Source organism: Periplaneta americana, chromosome 12 (genome assembly GCF_040183065.1).
Source record: "Periplaneta americana isolate PAMFEO1 chromosome 12, P.americana_PAMFEO1_priV1, whole genome shotgun sequence".
Lineage (NCBI taxonomy): Eukaryota > Metazoa > Arthropoda > Insecta > Blattodea > Blattidae > Periplaneta > Periplaneta americana.
In genome coordinates this window covers 85,648,900-85,664,118 of record NC_091128.1, presented here as the reverse complement: position 1 = coordinate 85,664,118, position 15,219 = coordinate 85,648,900, and the positions used below count along the sequence as shown (strand labels likewise).

The window sequence follows — 15,219 nt, the reverse complement described above, 5'->3', positions numbered from 1 at the left end:
CAGAACAGTCTGACAATTTATGGTGGAAATTTAAATTCCAGTGGGCTAAGCTATTGCCAAAGTTATTTCAATTATGACACAACATTCTAGAGACGAGAAAAAAAAAAACTAAATTTTCTTAGAAAAGCGGATTCTTCCCTTATTTGAGTCGAACCCTCAATTTACAACCTACAAAAGAAATACTGATTATAAATTTTATCAAAACTGAAATTTTCGTTACTACGTTCCTTTATATCACAAAATTAATATCTGCTTCCATCAATTCGCACATATATTCAGTATTGTCCAATTGATTATTATTCACGGCACTGTCAATGACATATGTACATGGAGAACTTGAATATATTATAATTGTGATAAAACACTCGATCCTGCTTAATTTACCAATACATCAGTAGGAGCCAAGCAGAATCAGAAAAGAATATTAACCTTGCTAATTTGGCCTGGTTTCTTTTCGTTATTTCTGGAGCTGTTATACATTTCCGTGTTCGTCCTCTTTCTCGCTCCAACTGGTAATACGTGCACTTCCGTAATATTACGCTTACAAAATGCTCAATTACGGCCGCTAAATTCACTGATATTTATAAAAATAACAAGACACATGCAAGATACTCATCCACAACCCTATTCTGCACAACAAGAAGTGGAGAAGCGGGAGGAAAATACTGATCGATGATTGGTCGAGAAGCGCTAAGCAACAGAACTCACAAGATCCAGTGGATCATGAGACTTTTGACAGAAACCGAGAAGTTTGTCGCCTATTTACACAAGCAACATGTAATAAATGTGAAAAATTAACCTCGGAATCATGTTCTACGCAGATAACAGCATGGGAATATAATGATATCTCAATTGTTTATTTTTTGTTGCACGTGGTTTATGACTCTAACCGACTCATATCTCTCAAATCCTCCGTTTTCTTATGAAACATCTGTTTAAAATAGGCTAAGTAGCAATGTTAAAATGCACATAGCAACCCGTCAATACAGGGAAAAGATATCAGTTTCAAGTAAAAATTTTAACAAAAATCTCATCGCGACCTATTACTTTGTCGTCAAGACAGGAAACATTACTACTTTGAAGTAAGTAATAAGGCCAAGAAAGCCACCGGCGTAGATCAGTCTGCTAAGGCGATTGCCTGCCGATCGCGAGTTGCACTCAGTTCCCGCTTGGCCTGATTACCTGGTTGGGTTTTTTCGATGTTTTCCCCAACCATAAGGCAAATGCCAGGTAATCAATGGCGAATCCTCGGCCTCATCACAACAAATACCATCTCGCTATCAACGCTAAATAACTTAGTAGTTGATACAACGTCGTTAAATAATCAAATAAAAGCAGACCAACAAGTGCTCATCAATTCATCATATCCTGTCAGTTTTCCGTAAAGACAGGCAACGACGCCAATTTAAAGTAACAATGTTAAAATGCTAATCGCAATACGTCAGATTGCCGCCAAGACAGGGAAGGGTACTATTTTGAAGTAGGTAATAACACCAACAAAATATACATCATTTCGTGCAAGTCCGTCAGGACATGAAACGACATCTGTTGAAAATAAAAACGTTAACAAGATGTTCACAGCAACCTGTCAGTCTATTGTCATGCTCATCGTGACCTGAGTTTGCTATCAAGGCAGGGAACGGCACTACCTATAAGTAATAATACTCGTAACACCAACAAATAACTCATCATATCCTACCAGTTCTTCATAAAGACAGGGAACGACGCCAGTTCAAAGTAAGTAGCAATGTTAACGAAATGTCCATTGCGTCCTGTCAGTCCATCATCAACACAGAGATCGGTACCAGTTTAAAGTAGCAATGTTAACAAAATGTTCGGCGCATTCTGTCAGTCCGCCATCAAGACAGGGATTCGTACAGTTTAAAGTAAGTAGCAATGTTAACAAAATGCTCGGCGCATTCTGTCAGTGCGCCATCAAGACAGGTAACAGCAGCAGTTTCAGGTAAGATTAATTAGAAATTTTAACAAAATATTCACCGAATCCTCTCAGTCTGCCATCAATACAGAGAACGACATCAGGTTAACCCTGAAAATTTATGTAATCAGTTAATTAATATGATTTATACTAGTATTAGGCAATATGTTGACTGAGAGAAGAATCCAAAAAAGGATAGCTGCCCTTGAAAAAAGGGGTACCGAGCGGTAACAGCACCTAAATTCATTGTAGATCAACAATATTCTATTTTAAATTTAAATTTTATTTTATTTAAATTATTTTTTGGGGGCAGCTCTCCTCGACATGAATAATGTATTTTTCATATATAGAACTGTACACATGGTTACTTACAATTAACAAGGAATGTCTTAAAACATTAATCGCTATATCTTGAAGTCCCATTATTAGTACTTATTGAGTACTTAGTAAAATGTGTACATAATATATATATATATATATATATATATATAGAGAGAGAGAGAGAGAGAGAGAGAGAGAGACAGAAGTAACTCGTCCGGCCTTAATTAAGGATGACCACGAGGAACCGGAAATTAATAGCAAATAAATATAATTTAAATATGAATATTGTTATAAAAATAAAATGTAATAATTAAGCACCATTTATTATCAATTATAAAATAAAATCTTAAGAGAGACTATAAAATTATACTTAAAAATAAAAGATTTTATTTAAAATTAGCATATCCTTAATTAAGGCCTTCTGAGTGGTATAAATGAAACTGTATAATCTGCAGGGAATCTTTAAGAATTTGCGAGATGATTTTTTGAATTTCAAAAGATGATATTGATAATTTTTTAAAAAAGTATATGTAAATTTTGGTAAAGAACTCTGAGCACCAAAAAATAAACCTGTCACTGACCAATTTAAGAGAGGGATGTTATACTTGGCACTAAGGTAGGGAATACAAGGTTCATAAATGGCTCTCTTTTCCTGATCAACCTGATGAGCTAGGTTTAGATCTTAACACACAGCATTGTGAAGGAAATAGTGCCCTCAAAGGATCGGTTCAGATATTGAGAAATTATTTATATGGGAGTGATAATGGAAATTTCAAGTTATCTTAACCGATGGCTGTTGATTGGTTTAGATATCAATGCCAATCAATCCGTACTATTATTTTTCTCGCTGTTTATGGCATTCAAATCATTCTAACCTATCTGATGATATCCCCCCCTTTCTTAACTGTAAATGAACACAAACGCTACTTAGGTGTAAATTTTTCTGACATTTTGCATATTCGATTCCCTAACCGTTTCAAATGTATATCATTTTACCTTTTAGGTGTGTTTCCAATTTACAATACGCTTTGTCAAATCTGGCAACCTTTTCATAAGGGAAGCTAAATTTATTATTATTATTATTATTATTATTATTATTATTATTATTATTATTATTATTATTATTATTATTATAGGCTACCTTTAATTGGAATTAAACCCTTAAATTGGCAAAAATTCATTTCTCACACTAGTTTATTAAACAGTGTCTGACTGTAAAGAAAACAACTATCGCAATGAATTTCATATTGAAGGTATACCGATAAGCTATCACAATTTGACTATAATTATGTGTGTGTGTTCCGCCTTTGCTTATCATACAATTAAATGAAGAAACTAGTAAGTCATATTCTAGTTACTAGTTTCTTCATTTAATTGTGTGATAAGCAAAGGCGGAACACACACACATAATTATAGTCAAACTATCGCAATGTCCAAATTTTATATGTTATACAATGTACAAATCGAATAATTATTTTACTCGTTTCATTTCCCTTTATCTTTTTATGTTTGTTAATTCCGGATCCCAGTGGTCAACCTCACTTGAGGACGGATGATTTTAAATAAATCTTAGTAGTATTATAGTATTGTGTAATTTTGGTTATTTAATTTTCCTGCCAATTTGTTCTATTAAAATTATAGCATATATTAACCTGTTGTATCCTATAGGATACTTTGTGAATTTAAGGGTTAAAATAAGTAGCAATGTTAGCAAAATGCTCATCGGGACTTGTCTGTCCACAGACAAGACAGAGAACAGTACCATTTTGCAGTAGGTAACAAAACCAACAAATTGGTCGTTACATCTTGTCAATCCGCTGTCAAGACAGGAAACAGCACAAGTTTGAAGTAGGTAAAAACACCAACGAAATGGTCATTACGTCCTGTCAATCCGCCATCAGGACAGACAACGGTACCATTTTGCAGTAGGTAACAACACCAACAAATTGGTCGTTACGTCTTGTCAATCCGCTGTCAAGAACAGGAAACAGCACAAGTTGGAAGTAGGGGTAAAAGTACCAACAAAATGGTCATTACGTCCTGTCAATCAGCCGCACAGTGGTTCCAAATACAAATCTAGCAGGACAAAATTAATAACTCTCCTCGTTTCTAACAGATTTTCATAAAATTTTGTATACAGGTTACAAATGGCATTTTGCATTTGCATGTAAACTCTGATTACGATTGGATAAAATAAACCACCCTTTCACAGGGGTTGGATTTGAAAGAATTATAATAATTTTACAAAACTGATTTTCGCAGGGATTGGAAAGAAAGCATAAATACATTATATACTTCTATTTAATTTTAATGTGTGAAAGATGCTAAAAAAATACACAACAATCTTGCATATTGAGTCAAATATCATTTAATTTGTTAATAAAATAGCCTACATATTAATACAATTTCAACAAAACCGCTAACTCTGGTTAAATAAACCTACATTTGAAATATTTACAGATATTTTAGAGAGTTGTAACTCTATTCATTTTCAAACATAATCATCATCATCACCATCGTGATCCTGGAGCATTTTCAGTAGGTCTACAACAAAAGATATACTTTTTCTACTCTTTTGGCGTTAGATACGAAGACTGCTTACCATCGGGCCAGAGGAACTTCCATCAAATCCATCGTCGTATCGGCTCTACGAAACTTGCGCGCGTGATAAGCTTATTTCCTGAAATTCTTGTAATCTTTATATCGGACTTCTTGGGGTTCCTCGGATATCATCCCAACAGAAGTACGGCTTCCTTTATCAACTGCGCAACATGGATAAGTATTTTATGCACACTTTGCGGCATATAATACCACTTATATTTCTGGATGTATAATTCTACAGTGCCCAAACAGTATTTTTTCAAACTCTCCAATATTAATGCTGTACTCACTGGTGATTGTTTTAAGCAGTGGTCGGCAAAGATTACGTCATATAAAATGCAGCCCGCAAAACACAGAGGATATCCATATTGCTTAACGTTGAATGAACAAGTGTTGGCTAAGGGGAGGGAAATCATGCCTTACCCCTCCGCCCTGCTTGTATATTAAGGGGTTGATTCGCGAGTTACGAAATTACGACCACTGGTTTTAAAGATGGTTCCAAATCACCGAATTAAGCCTTCATCTACGCCAGTAGTTTCTGATGCCACACCTGAAGAACCTCCGCGCGCTAATCCCGTCATTAGTCGTACCAAATTCTGCTTTGGAAATGTCGACAAGAAGTCCCATTTCTTTACGTAATCGATCTTGTTTTCTTTTCTTTCATTCATTTTCGTGGCCCTTTCTGAGTGAAAACTTAACACTTGCTTTACCATTTCTGCTGCATCAGGCCTGTATGTTGATCTCAAATCCATTTCTGCGACAAGAGCAATCTCATCAACCAAGTGTGTTTCCACCAAAGGCTTCAGCTTCCTCTTCTGACTTTTCTCAGCACATTCATGAAACGGCTTTTGTGGACGATCTTTGTTTTTTCGTTGCTAGACACAGTCTATTTTTTAAAAAAGTCATTTTAACACTTAACTAATCCTTGTATTTCCTTAAGAAAATTTTATAATACATAGAGGCAATTAGTTCATTGCTCTTTAAGTTCCATTCAGAATTCAGCACTTTTTTCTGCACTAATTTACGATCATGTCCCTCAGAATCTCCTAAACCATTATTTTTAATTAATACATACTCAAACACACAGGCTAATCTTCTTAAAATATTAATTTCTTTTCACGAAATGTCAACTAGTTCTCTTCTTAGAATTCCGTCCACCATCACTAAAATATAAATAAAAGGAGAAGGTGGTTGAAGTTGGTTATAAAACCTTTATAATTACATACCTAAATGACTAATGTAAATGCTGAACCTGCTTTGACAATGGCCTTTTGTGGCCTTTGCTTTTGCGGGCCTGCTACAGCAAATACAATTTTAAAAATTTTCATGAAACACTTCTCTGTGTATTATTGAGTATTATAACTAAATAACACAATGATAAAGTTCGAAAATGCACTAAACATGTAGGGAAATACCTGTAGTTTTATTCATCGAAATTCGAAGGGGATTGGCAATATATTATATCTTCACACATCGATGTTCCGAAGGAAACTTGCCGGGCGATGCTAACGAGAAGAGTATGTGTGTGCTGAACACTTGATTTCTACCTGCTCCTGCGCAGACCACAATTATTTTTATGGAAAACTGAATACGAATCGTAGATACACGACTACTTAGGATTATAGAACTGCAGTATTTATATTGATTTGAAGCTCAAACATTTATACCTTTTGTCCAGTCAGATTTGAGTTTGGAACCACTGTGCGCCGTCACGACAGAGAACGGTACCAGTTTGAAGTATGTAACAACACTAACAAAATGCTCATCACGTTCTACCAAATCATAATGACGAGGAATGGCACCAATACTAACAAAGAGTCCAATCACGTCCTGTCGAATTTGTATCGTGACAGGTAAAGGCACCAGTTCCAGTATGTAACAATATTAATAAAGTGACCATCACGTTCCATCAGATTATCATAATGACAGAGAAATGACACCAGTTTGAATAAGTGTCAGACATCATGAGAGGAAAGGCACCAATTTGAAGTAGGTAACAATTCTAACAATGTGTTCATGGCACCAAATTGGTGTAAGTAACAATACTAACAAGGTACAGTACCTACTCATGGTACTACGTTGAAGTAAATAATACTGACTAGGAGCTCATGGCATCAATTCGAAATAAGTAACAATACTAACTGCTCAATCACGTTCTGTCAGACCTCTATCAAGACATAGAATTGTGCCATTTTGAAAAAAAAATACTAACACAGTGTTCATCACGTGCTATCAGTTGATCATAATGGCAAGGAAAGGCACCAGTTATAATAAGTAACAATACTACCAAATGCTCAATTACGTTCTGTCAGACCTCTACCATGACACGGAATTGTAACATTTTGAAAGTAACAATACTAAAAAATTGCTCATCAAGTGCTATCAGATCATTATAATGACAGGGAATGGCATCAGTTTGAATAAGTAACAATGCTAATAAAGTGCTCATGACGTCGTGTTAGTCGCCATCATGAGAACGAACGGCAACAATCTGAAGTAATAATACTAACAAAGTGATTATCACGTCCTACCAGGGACCTGTTTCACAATGTTTACAATCTTTGTTTGTAATGTTGAACTTTACAAAGGAAATCAAATCTTTACAAATTAAATTTTGCGCACTTTACAAGTATTCTATTTCACAATGACGGGTAATTTTACACATGTGTAAATATACTATCTTGTGAAGTTAGCACATTTTCTACAATAGCTCTTAGATGTGTAAAGTTTGATATTTCAACAAATTCTGAATAAATACAATAAATATATATTTATTAAATTAATTTTTGAGTAACTGGGTAACATTAAGAATTAAACTGAAGCAGTTTTGTTGTCATTAAGTAGTTCTAATGACTCAGACGAAGGTATTGAATTTAGGCCTAATCAAACAAAAACGTATACGTAAAATTTTCCGGCCAAGAATTAATAATATGTTCTTATCATTGTATGAATTTAATGAAAGGTTTCGAATGAGTCCTGCGCTATATTTCAGAATACTGCGTAAGTATTTACAGTATATATGAAGACTGTATTTAATAAATTCTCGCACTTAAAAAAGAAGTTCCCTGCACCAAAAATAAATAATTCAATAATGCAATAACGACACTACTTGCGCGGTATTCTGAAGTCGTTTCGAGTCCCGTTTCGCTGGAATCCCTCCTACAAGATATGGGACATCACATTCAAAATGGAAAAGTGGTACCCTAACTTCAAAGCGAGAAATGTATTTTTTTGCATTGGTTGTATACTAGCTGTCAATTCCGTGCGTTAGCAGATAAGCACGGAATTTCTAAGATATCAGTGTGCAAAAGTGCCCACAGGGTAGTTGATGTTGTTAAAAGAGTTAAATTCGAGGCAGGCTTTTGATCACCAAAAGTTATTTACTATAGCACAGAATTTTTATGCTGCTGCAGAGATTACTAATGTTTGTGAGGTTATGGATGCAACATTAATAAATAGTGATCGATCAACACACGAAATGAACCTGATTTTGTGGCAGACATTGTAATTATTTTATCAATTGCATATTTGTACGTGGACCAAATCTGTTATTTACTTATTTTACTGAATTTGGCGCTAACTTTGGTCATTTAAGTAATAGACGTATTGGTATATTCGACTAATCACATTACATGAAACTCCATTGTCGCCAATATATAAAAATCTAAATATTTTTATTTTTTTAACAATACTTTATATTTTATGTTGGTGAAATATGAATCAGCAAGCTTAGAATTATCTATTTTAGTACAAAATACAGCGACTTTAGCTCTGCTCCTTAGCGATTTTTGTAAACTGTAGTTGGCGGTATTGTATAACCAATAATGCTTATTTGTAAATTTCTTTAGCTGATTTTGTAAAGTTCGTCAAACTTTACAAATTAATAAGCTAGCACTGTGAAACACAGTTTACAAGCATTTGTAATCTTTTACTTGTTATTTGTAAATTTGTTAGGATTGTAAAACGGGCCCCAGATCACACAATGACAGGAAATGGCACAGTTTAAATAAGTAACAACAGGCTCCTAACAAAGTGCTAATTAAGCCGTCAGATCGCCATCATGAGAAGGAACGGTACCAATTTGAAGTAAGTAACAAAACTAAGGAAATGATCATCACAACCTTTCAAGCCTCCATCATGGTACGGAACGGCACCAGTTTGGAGAAAGTAACATTGAGCGCATTCCGAATCTCAGTGCTGAGCAATCTGATGGCATCACGGTGCTCCGAATTTCACCGATGGCGTCACTGATGCTCCACCGGTGTCGCACCGGTGCCATCAGCTTGCAGAGGTGGTGGCATCTCCATCAGCCGCCATCAGTGAATCTGATTGGTTCTTGTATAGGGCGGGAATTAGCAGACGAATGACATCGTGCACTGTTGTGTCATGGCGGTGTGTTCTGCTTTAGTTCTGCTGTATTGTTTGTAATGAGCACAACGTAAAAACAATATATTAATGGTTTATGAGCGAACATGTCAACGGACCAGTTATTACTACCGGTTCAAGAAATAAATTGTTTATGCTCGCTTTTCTTTGAACGAGATGGCAGTACGGAAATTTCGCAAAATTTTGCTAGCGTAGCACAGACAACTTATACAGTCGCCATGACAGCCATCGATCCTTCCAGCAGTTTTGTTCCTATTTCGCTGCAGCGTGATGTCATCGTTGTCCACCGGTCCGGTGAGATTCGGAATACGCTGATTATTAACTAAGTGCTTATCATGTGCTGTTAGTTCGCCATCAAAATAGTGAACGGTATCAGAAGAAACAACGCCAACAAAATTCTTTCACGTCCTGCCAGTTCTGTCATAAGAGGGAACACTTACTTACTTACTGGCTTTTAAGGAACCCGGAGGTTCATTGCCGCCCTCACATAAGCCCGCCATTGGTCCCTATCCTGAGCAAGATTAATCCAGTTTATACCATCATACCCAACCTCCCTCAAATCCATTTTAATATTATCTTCCCACCTACGTCTCGGCCTCCCCAAAGGTTGAGAGGGAACACTACCAGTTTAAAGTAATAATTGAAAGTAACAAACGCCGGCCAAATTCTATCAATGTCTTGTAGTTCGCCGTTATACGAGGAAACAGCACTAGTTTAAAGTAAGTAACAACGCGAAACAAGAGCGTAATTCTTGCTACTCGCTCATCATTTTTGTCTTTGTCAGTGACATAATTAGTTTTCTTGTGTTATTTACTCAACAAGTCCAGTCTCCGTAATTTTCTCACTGTATTGTTAACTAATAATTGCCTTCTCGTTTACGGCACAGGGCGACGGACTGTCTGAATGGAACGCTAATGGACGAGGAGATAATTCCGACGCCGTCCATGAATTTTACGACGCTTTGGGAGTTATACGCCAAAACGACGGAGCTGGTAGACATCACCAAGCGCTTCCTGCCCATGCAGTCCGAGCTCACCATTTATAACTCGACTCGCCTCTACATCAACCTGGACGCCTGCGTCAATACGCTCAAAGGCGAATGCAAGGAGTTCGAGGCGACTCACGGCAGAGACGGCAGAAACAAATCGGCGCAGTCACGCTTCCCCTGCTACTACGACAAGGTAGCGTACTAACCACCCACATGTTCCTTTGATCTGAATGAAAAGGTCACAATGACGGTGAAATGAACGCAATAAATAATTTCCTATAGTTTCCAGACAATTTTCCTTGATCATTTTGGTCGAGGAAAACGCCTAAAACTTCAAGACAACTTGCAATAGTTATTAATCTTTACGAAGACAACTTGCGTTATTTTTTACATTTGAAAAGAGGCAACTAATTTCTTAGTCAGACGCGCTGCGTAGCTGTGTCTTCAAGACGGGTACATGTTCATATAAAATCCAATCAGCCAGATATTATGTTTAACAGTTTTAAAATGCCAACATGCACATTTCGTTAACTATACCCTAACTGTCCTAACGTAAGGGGTTAGGTACAGCTTACAGCAGTAAAATTTTGAAAATATTCAACATTTTTTTCCTCCATTACTGTATATTGTACAATAATGAAAATTAGCATGTGTAAAAACTTCCTTCTGCTATACGAAAAAATATTTTACTATTTAAAAAAAATATTTACACTGTGCAGTGATGAAGCGTTTCCCACATAACTCAAAAACTATCCAACATGCTCTGATTAAATGTGTTGTATGTATGCATATCATATCTACAATATGATGCAAGATCACTTCTCTGCCTTTGATAGATTATAAAAAAATTAATTCATTTGAAAAAATGGTAAAATATCTGTATTTTCTTCTAACACAAAATAAAAACAATATTATTTATTAAGGAATGTAGTTGAAAAAGCATGATATTGTGAAAATGAGTTCCAGCAATAAAATAAAAGAGAGAGAGAATGAAATATTAACACGTTTGAATTATGAGGGAAACATTTCATCACTGCACAGTGAACTGCCACCATTTTTAATTTTGAAAAAAAAATGTATATATATAATTTTCTTTAAATCATTTCTTTTTTCATATAGAGAAGGACAGTGTTTTACACATACCAATTTTCATTATTGTATAAGATACAGTAATGGAGGAAAAAATGTTTAATATTTCCAAAAATTTTACTGATGTAAGCTGTACCTAACCCCTTAAGGGAGGAAGTGGGTAAAACTTTGGCCATTCTTCGAGAAAAAAGATAAAGATAAACAGTGAGTTTTCATTTATATTTGTGCCAAATTGTATCAACATAATCGTTCTCAAAATGTATGCTCTAGTTATACTTCACAATTACAAACAGGTTTTCGTGATGGAAAATTGACATTTTAAAGTTATTTTTCTACACTTTTATATTTTATCTCTGTCGTACAATCCTTTGGAAAAGAGATACTTTAACACCGACCGATAAATCAATTTCATTTAAACTGAATTCTTTATCTAACTTTAATTTCTTTAAAATCTTCAATATAGAACCGACTAAACTTCTTATAACCAAGCATGGAGTAACTACTCGTGCTATCAAACAACATACTCTTTTCCATGGTAGACTAACCATTTTCGTTTTTGTTTATATCAACGAAAGTCCACAGCTAACTACACAGGCCTATCAATATCCCTTAGTACAATCACTCGCCCGTGGTCGAGTGATTACTCTCTCTGCCTTCCATGTGATGACCCGGGCTCGATCCCCGTCTGGATCATGAAGGAATTTGTTGTAGAACGTAAGGAGTTTTCTTCGGGGTTCTCCCGTCTTCTCTCACCATTATCATTATCATTCCACCAACACTCTACAATCACTCTGTGGGGTTCGAGCTACACCTCCAAAACAAATAAAAAATTACTGAAATTGGTACACATTCGTGTTTAAAAAAGGATATTATGAAATATTCCTTAGCACCTCGCATAATAGAAACGTGGAACACGTGTTAAGGTGAAATCAGAGGTCAAATTTTGAAAAATTCAAATCTCTGCGTAATTTGTTATATAGTCTAATTTATTCAAAAATTCTAATTTGAGAGTGTTTCTAATTACTTAATACGTTTTATATATCAATTGTTTTTCTCCTCATCTTGCACTATTGCATAAAATATAAATATCTATGAAACTATGGTATAAAATGCTGTGGTTTACCGTGTTTTGTAGCTGAATGTTTGTTTCTATAAGTTGATGGTCTTGTTTATGAATTTAATGGCAGACTTTGTTTGTGAATTTTCAAAACAAATTTAGCGTTATATGTTCTTGAAAATGTAAATTTCGCTTATGTTTCCATTGTCGCTTATTTTCTCAGAAGTTAAAAATTCTCAACATATTAAAATATATATCTAACCTTCTTCTCATAAACTAAGACAGCTATGAGAATGAAAATATGTCCACCGCTGTGGAGTACCGATTAGCATGGCTGACCGTGGAAAGAGCGTACCCGGGTTCAAATCCTGGTTGGCACAATTACAGGGTTGAGATTTTTCCGGGGTTTTCTCTCAACCCATTAAGAGCAAGAATTATCACTATCATCTCACTCAAACGCTAGATAACAATAACAGTTGATACAATGCCGCAAAATAACAAATTAAAAAAAAAGATAAGTTTACAGTTTATCTATATTATTAAATTGATACTTTAGCTATAGTTTTAGGCCATTTGTGAAAAAAACTTTTTGTGCATGAATATTACTGTAATTTAATTTTTTTTCCTTAAAAAATTGTAGGTTATAAAGGAAATCACAACTTATTATTTTCATAAAGTACAGCTTCTAAACAACAACTCATCGCAGTTACGATAACAAATAAAGGTAGTTTTTTAATTGGGTTATTTTACGACGCTGTATCAACATCTAGGTTATTTAGCGTCTGAATGATATGAAGGTGATAATGCTGGTGAAATGAGTCCGAGGTCTAGCACCGAAAGTTACCCAGCATTTGCTCGTATTGGGTTGAGGGAAAACCCCGGAAAAAACCTCAACCAGGTAACTTGTCCCGACCGGGATTCGAACCCGGGCCACCTGGTTTCGCAGCCAGACGCGCTGACCGTTACTCCACAGGCGTGGACGATAAAGGTAGTTGAAGATCATTAATTTAACATTCGTAATATAAGACCTCTGATGTCAGCTAACTGGTTGATGTTGTAGAACGATGGCGCGTTTGTGGTGGCGCGCTTCGATCTGCAGAAGACGTGGCGGGAGCTGGTGATAGCAGTGGTGCTGCCCACCGTCATGTTCCTCATCTCGTCGGCCACGCTGTGCATCATCACGCGCTCCGTCAACGTGGGAGACGACGCCAAGATGCGCTGCAAGTACTGCGGGAGCGGCAACGGCGACGACGAAGAGGACATGGCGCTCAGCCGCGGTGCCACACGCAACAACACCAACGAGTGCCTGCTGCCTGACAGTGTAAGCAAGCACTCTTGCTCAACCCTCATTACTAGGGCTAGGATTTTCATAATTTAGCTTTTCTTTATGCAATGCGATCAGTTTTGCTTTCCGGCGGAGTGTTTTGCCTATGTGCGAGCGCGTCGCTCCTTAGGCCCGTAACACACTTGAAGAGTTTTCGCTAGCGAGAAATGTTTTGCGAGAAAGAGGCGAAGAGCCTTCCTCCACATACTTGGCGAGTTCTCGCTATCACATATCACACCTCGCTATGATCATCTATGCACTGCCTTCATGCAGAAAGCATTTATCTGATTATTAGTAATGACTCGTTGGGGGAAATATTATAGGTTATGTATTTACGTATATTGTCGTACTGAAATATATTACCTATAAGTACATTGTCGTACTTTACAAATTACGTACGAACGCTATGTTGAATCTGAGTATTCAGATGATGAGGAAATGGAGTTACATGAACATATTTTGTCCATGAAAAGAAGAAGTACGCCTAAAATTAAAACCAGAAATATCTGAAAATCACATTGTATCTTACGAAAATAAGGGCGAGTTTTGGACACTGGTCTCGATTTGAATGATTTTACGTTTAGGCGTTATTTCAGGTTCAATGGACCACAATTTTTTTTTGTCATTCATGATATGATAGAGAATTCTTTGCTATATTCTGATTAAAATTACGTAAACTGTTACGACATATAGATACATTATTTCAAATGTTTAATCAATACTATTAAATCTCATCAAAATAAAATATAACCCTATTTATTTTCAGATAATCTGATATTTGTCTCCAGATTTCTTCTTTAAGTTTCGTGTTTTTATAGTTTTCATCCCGTGTATCATATAAATAGGCCTACGGGTGACATCGTACAAGTTCGATAAGTTTCTGACTGCAATTATCAGCCATCTTTCCTCATTTTCAAATAAAAACAATACAATTCATCGCCATCTGTGGTATATTTTTTACATTCAATCGTCATAAAGAGTATAAATGTCAAATATCTTTGATAAATGTGTCAAGAAAATTCGTTGAGCTACCGATTCCAGCGAGAAACTCGCGCGAGGTTTTCGCCTTGAGCGAGAATCTCTTCCAGTGTGTGGACGTCCATTTTAATCCATGTTATCAATTTTTTAATTTTATCGCAATACATTTCTCGCTGGCGAAAACTCTGCAAGTGTGTTACGGGCCTAAGCTGGGTCTCGGTGATTAGCCGGGGGGTTAAACAATAAAACAATCCAACCATACAACAATACCCAAACGTGCGGGTTCATCTTGTACACGGCAGTTTTTAATTTACCCCAGAGATAATAATCGCAGGCTGTTAGATCAGGAGACTGAGGAGACCACAAATTCCTACTAATAACTCTCTCTTGTGGAAACACATTGTGAATTTCTCTTACGCAAATATTCGCAGTGTGAGCAGTAGCAGAGTCCTTTTAAAAAATGCATGATCACGCTCCCTGTCGGTTAATTCTCTGAAAAAAAAAGGTTAGTATGCTATGCACATAAGTAACAGAATCAA

General features: G+C 36.1%; 2 protein-coding genes across 3 annotated transcripts in view; one reads left to right on the top strand and one right to left on the bottom strand.

Annotated features, from left to right (window-relative positions):
• Window positions 1-15,219, bottom strand: part of LOC138710650 (cilia- and flagella-associated protein 298) — a 429,392-nt gene that overhangs the window by 286,089 nt on the left and 128,084 nt on the right. The gene's annotated exons all lie outside the window — the stretch shown is intronic.
• The window catches only part of Teh4 (tipE homolog 4), a 41,507-nt gene that overhangs the window by 22,988 nt on the left and 3,300 nt on the right, over window positions 1-15,219 (top strand). Inside the window, exons 3-4 of the mRNA XM_069841686.1 lie at window positions 10,131-10,425; window positions 13,439-13,699. Coding sequence (XP_069697787.1) covers window positions 10,131-10,425; window positions 13,439-13,699 — 556 coding nt within the window. The remainder of the gene's footprint in view (window positions 1-10,130; window positions 10,426-13,438; window positions 13,700-15,219) is intronic.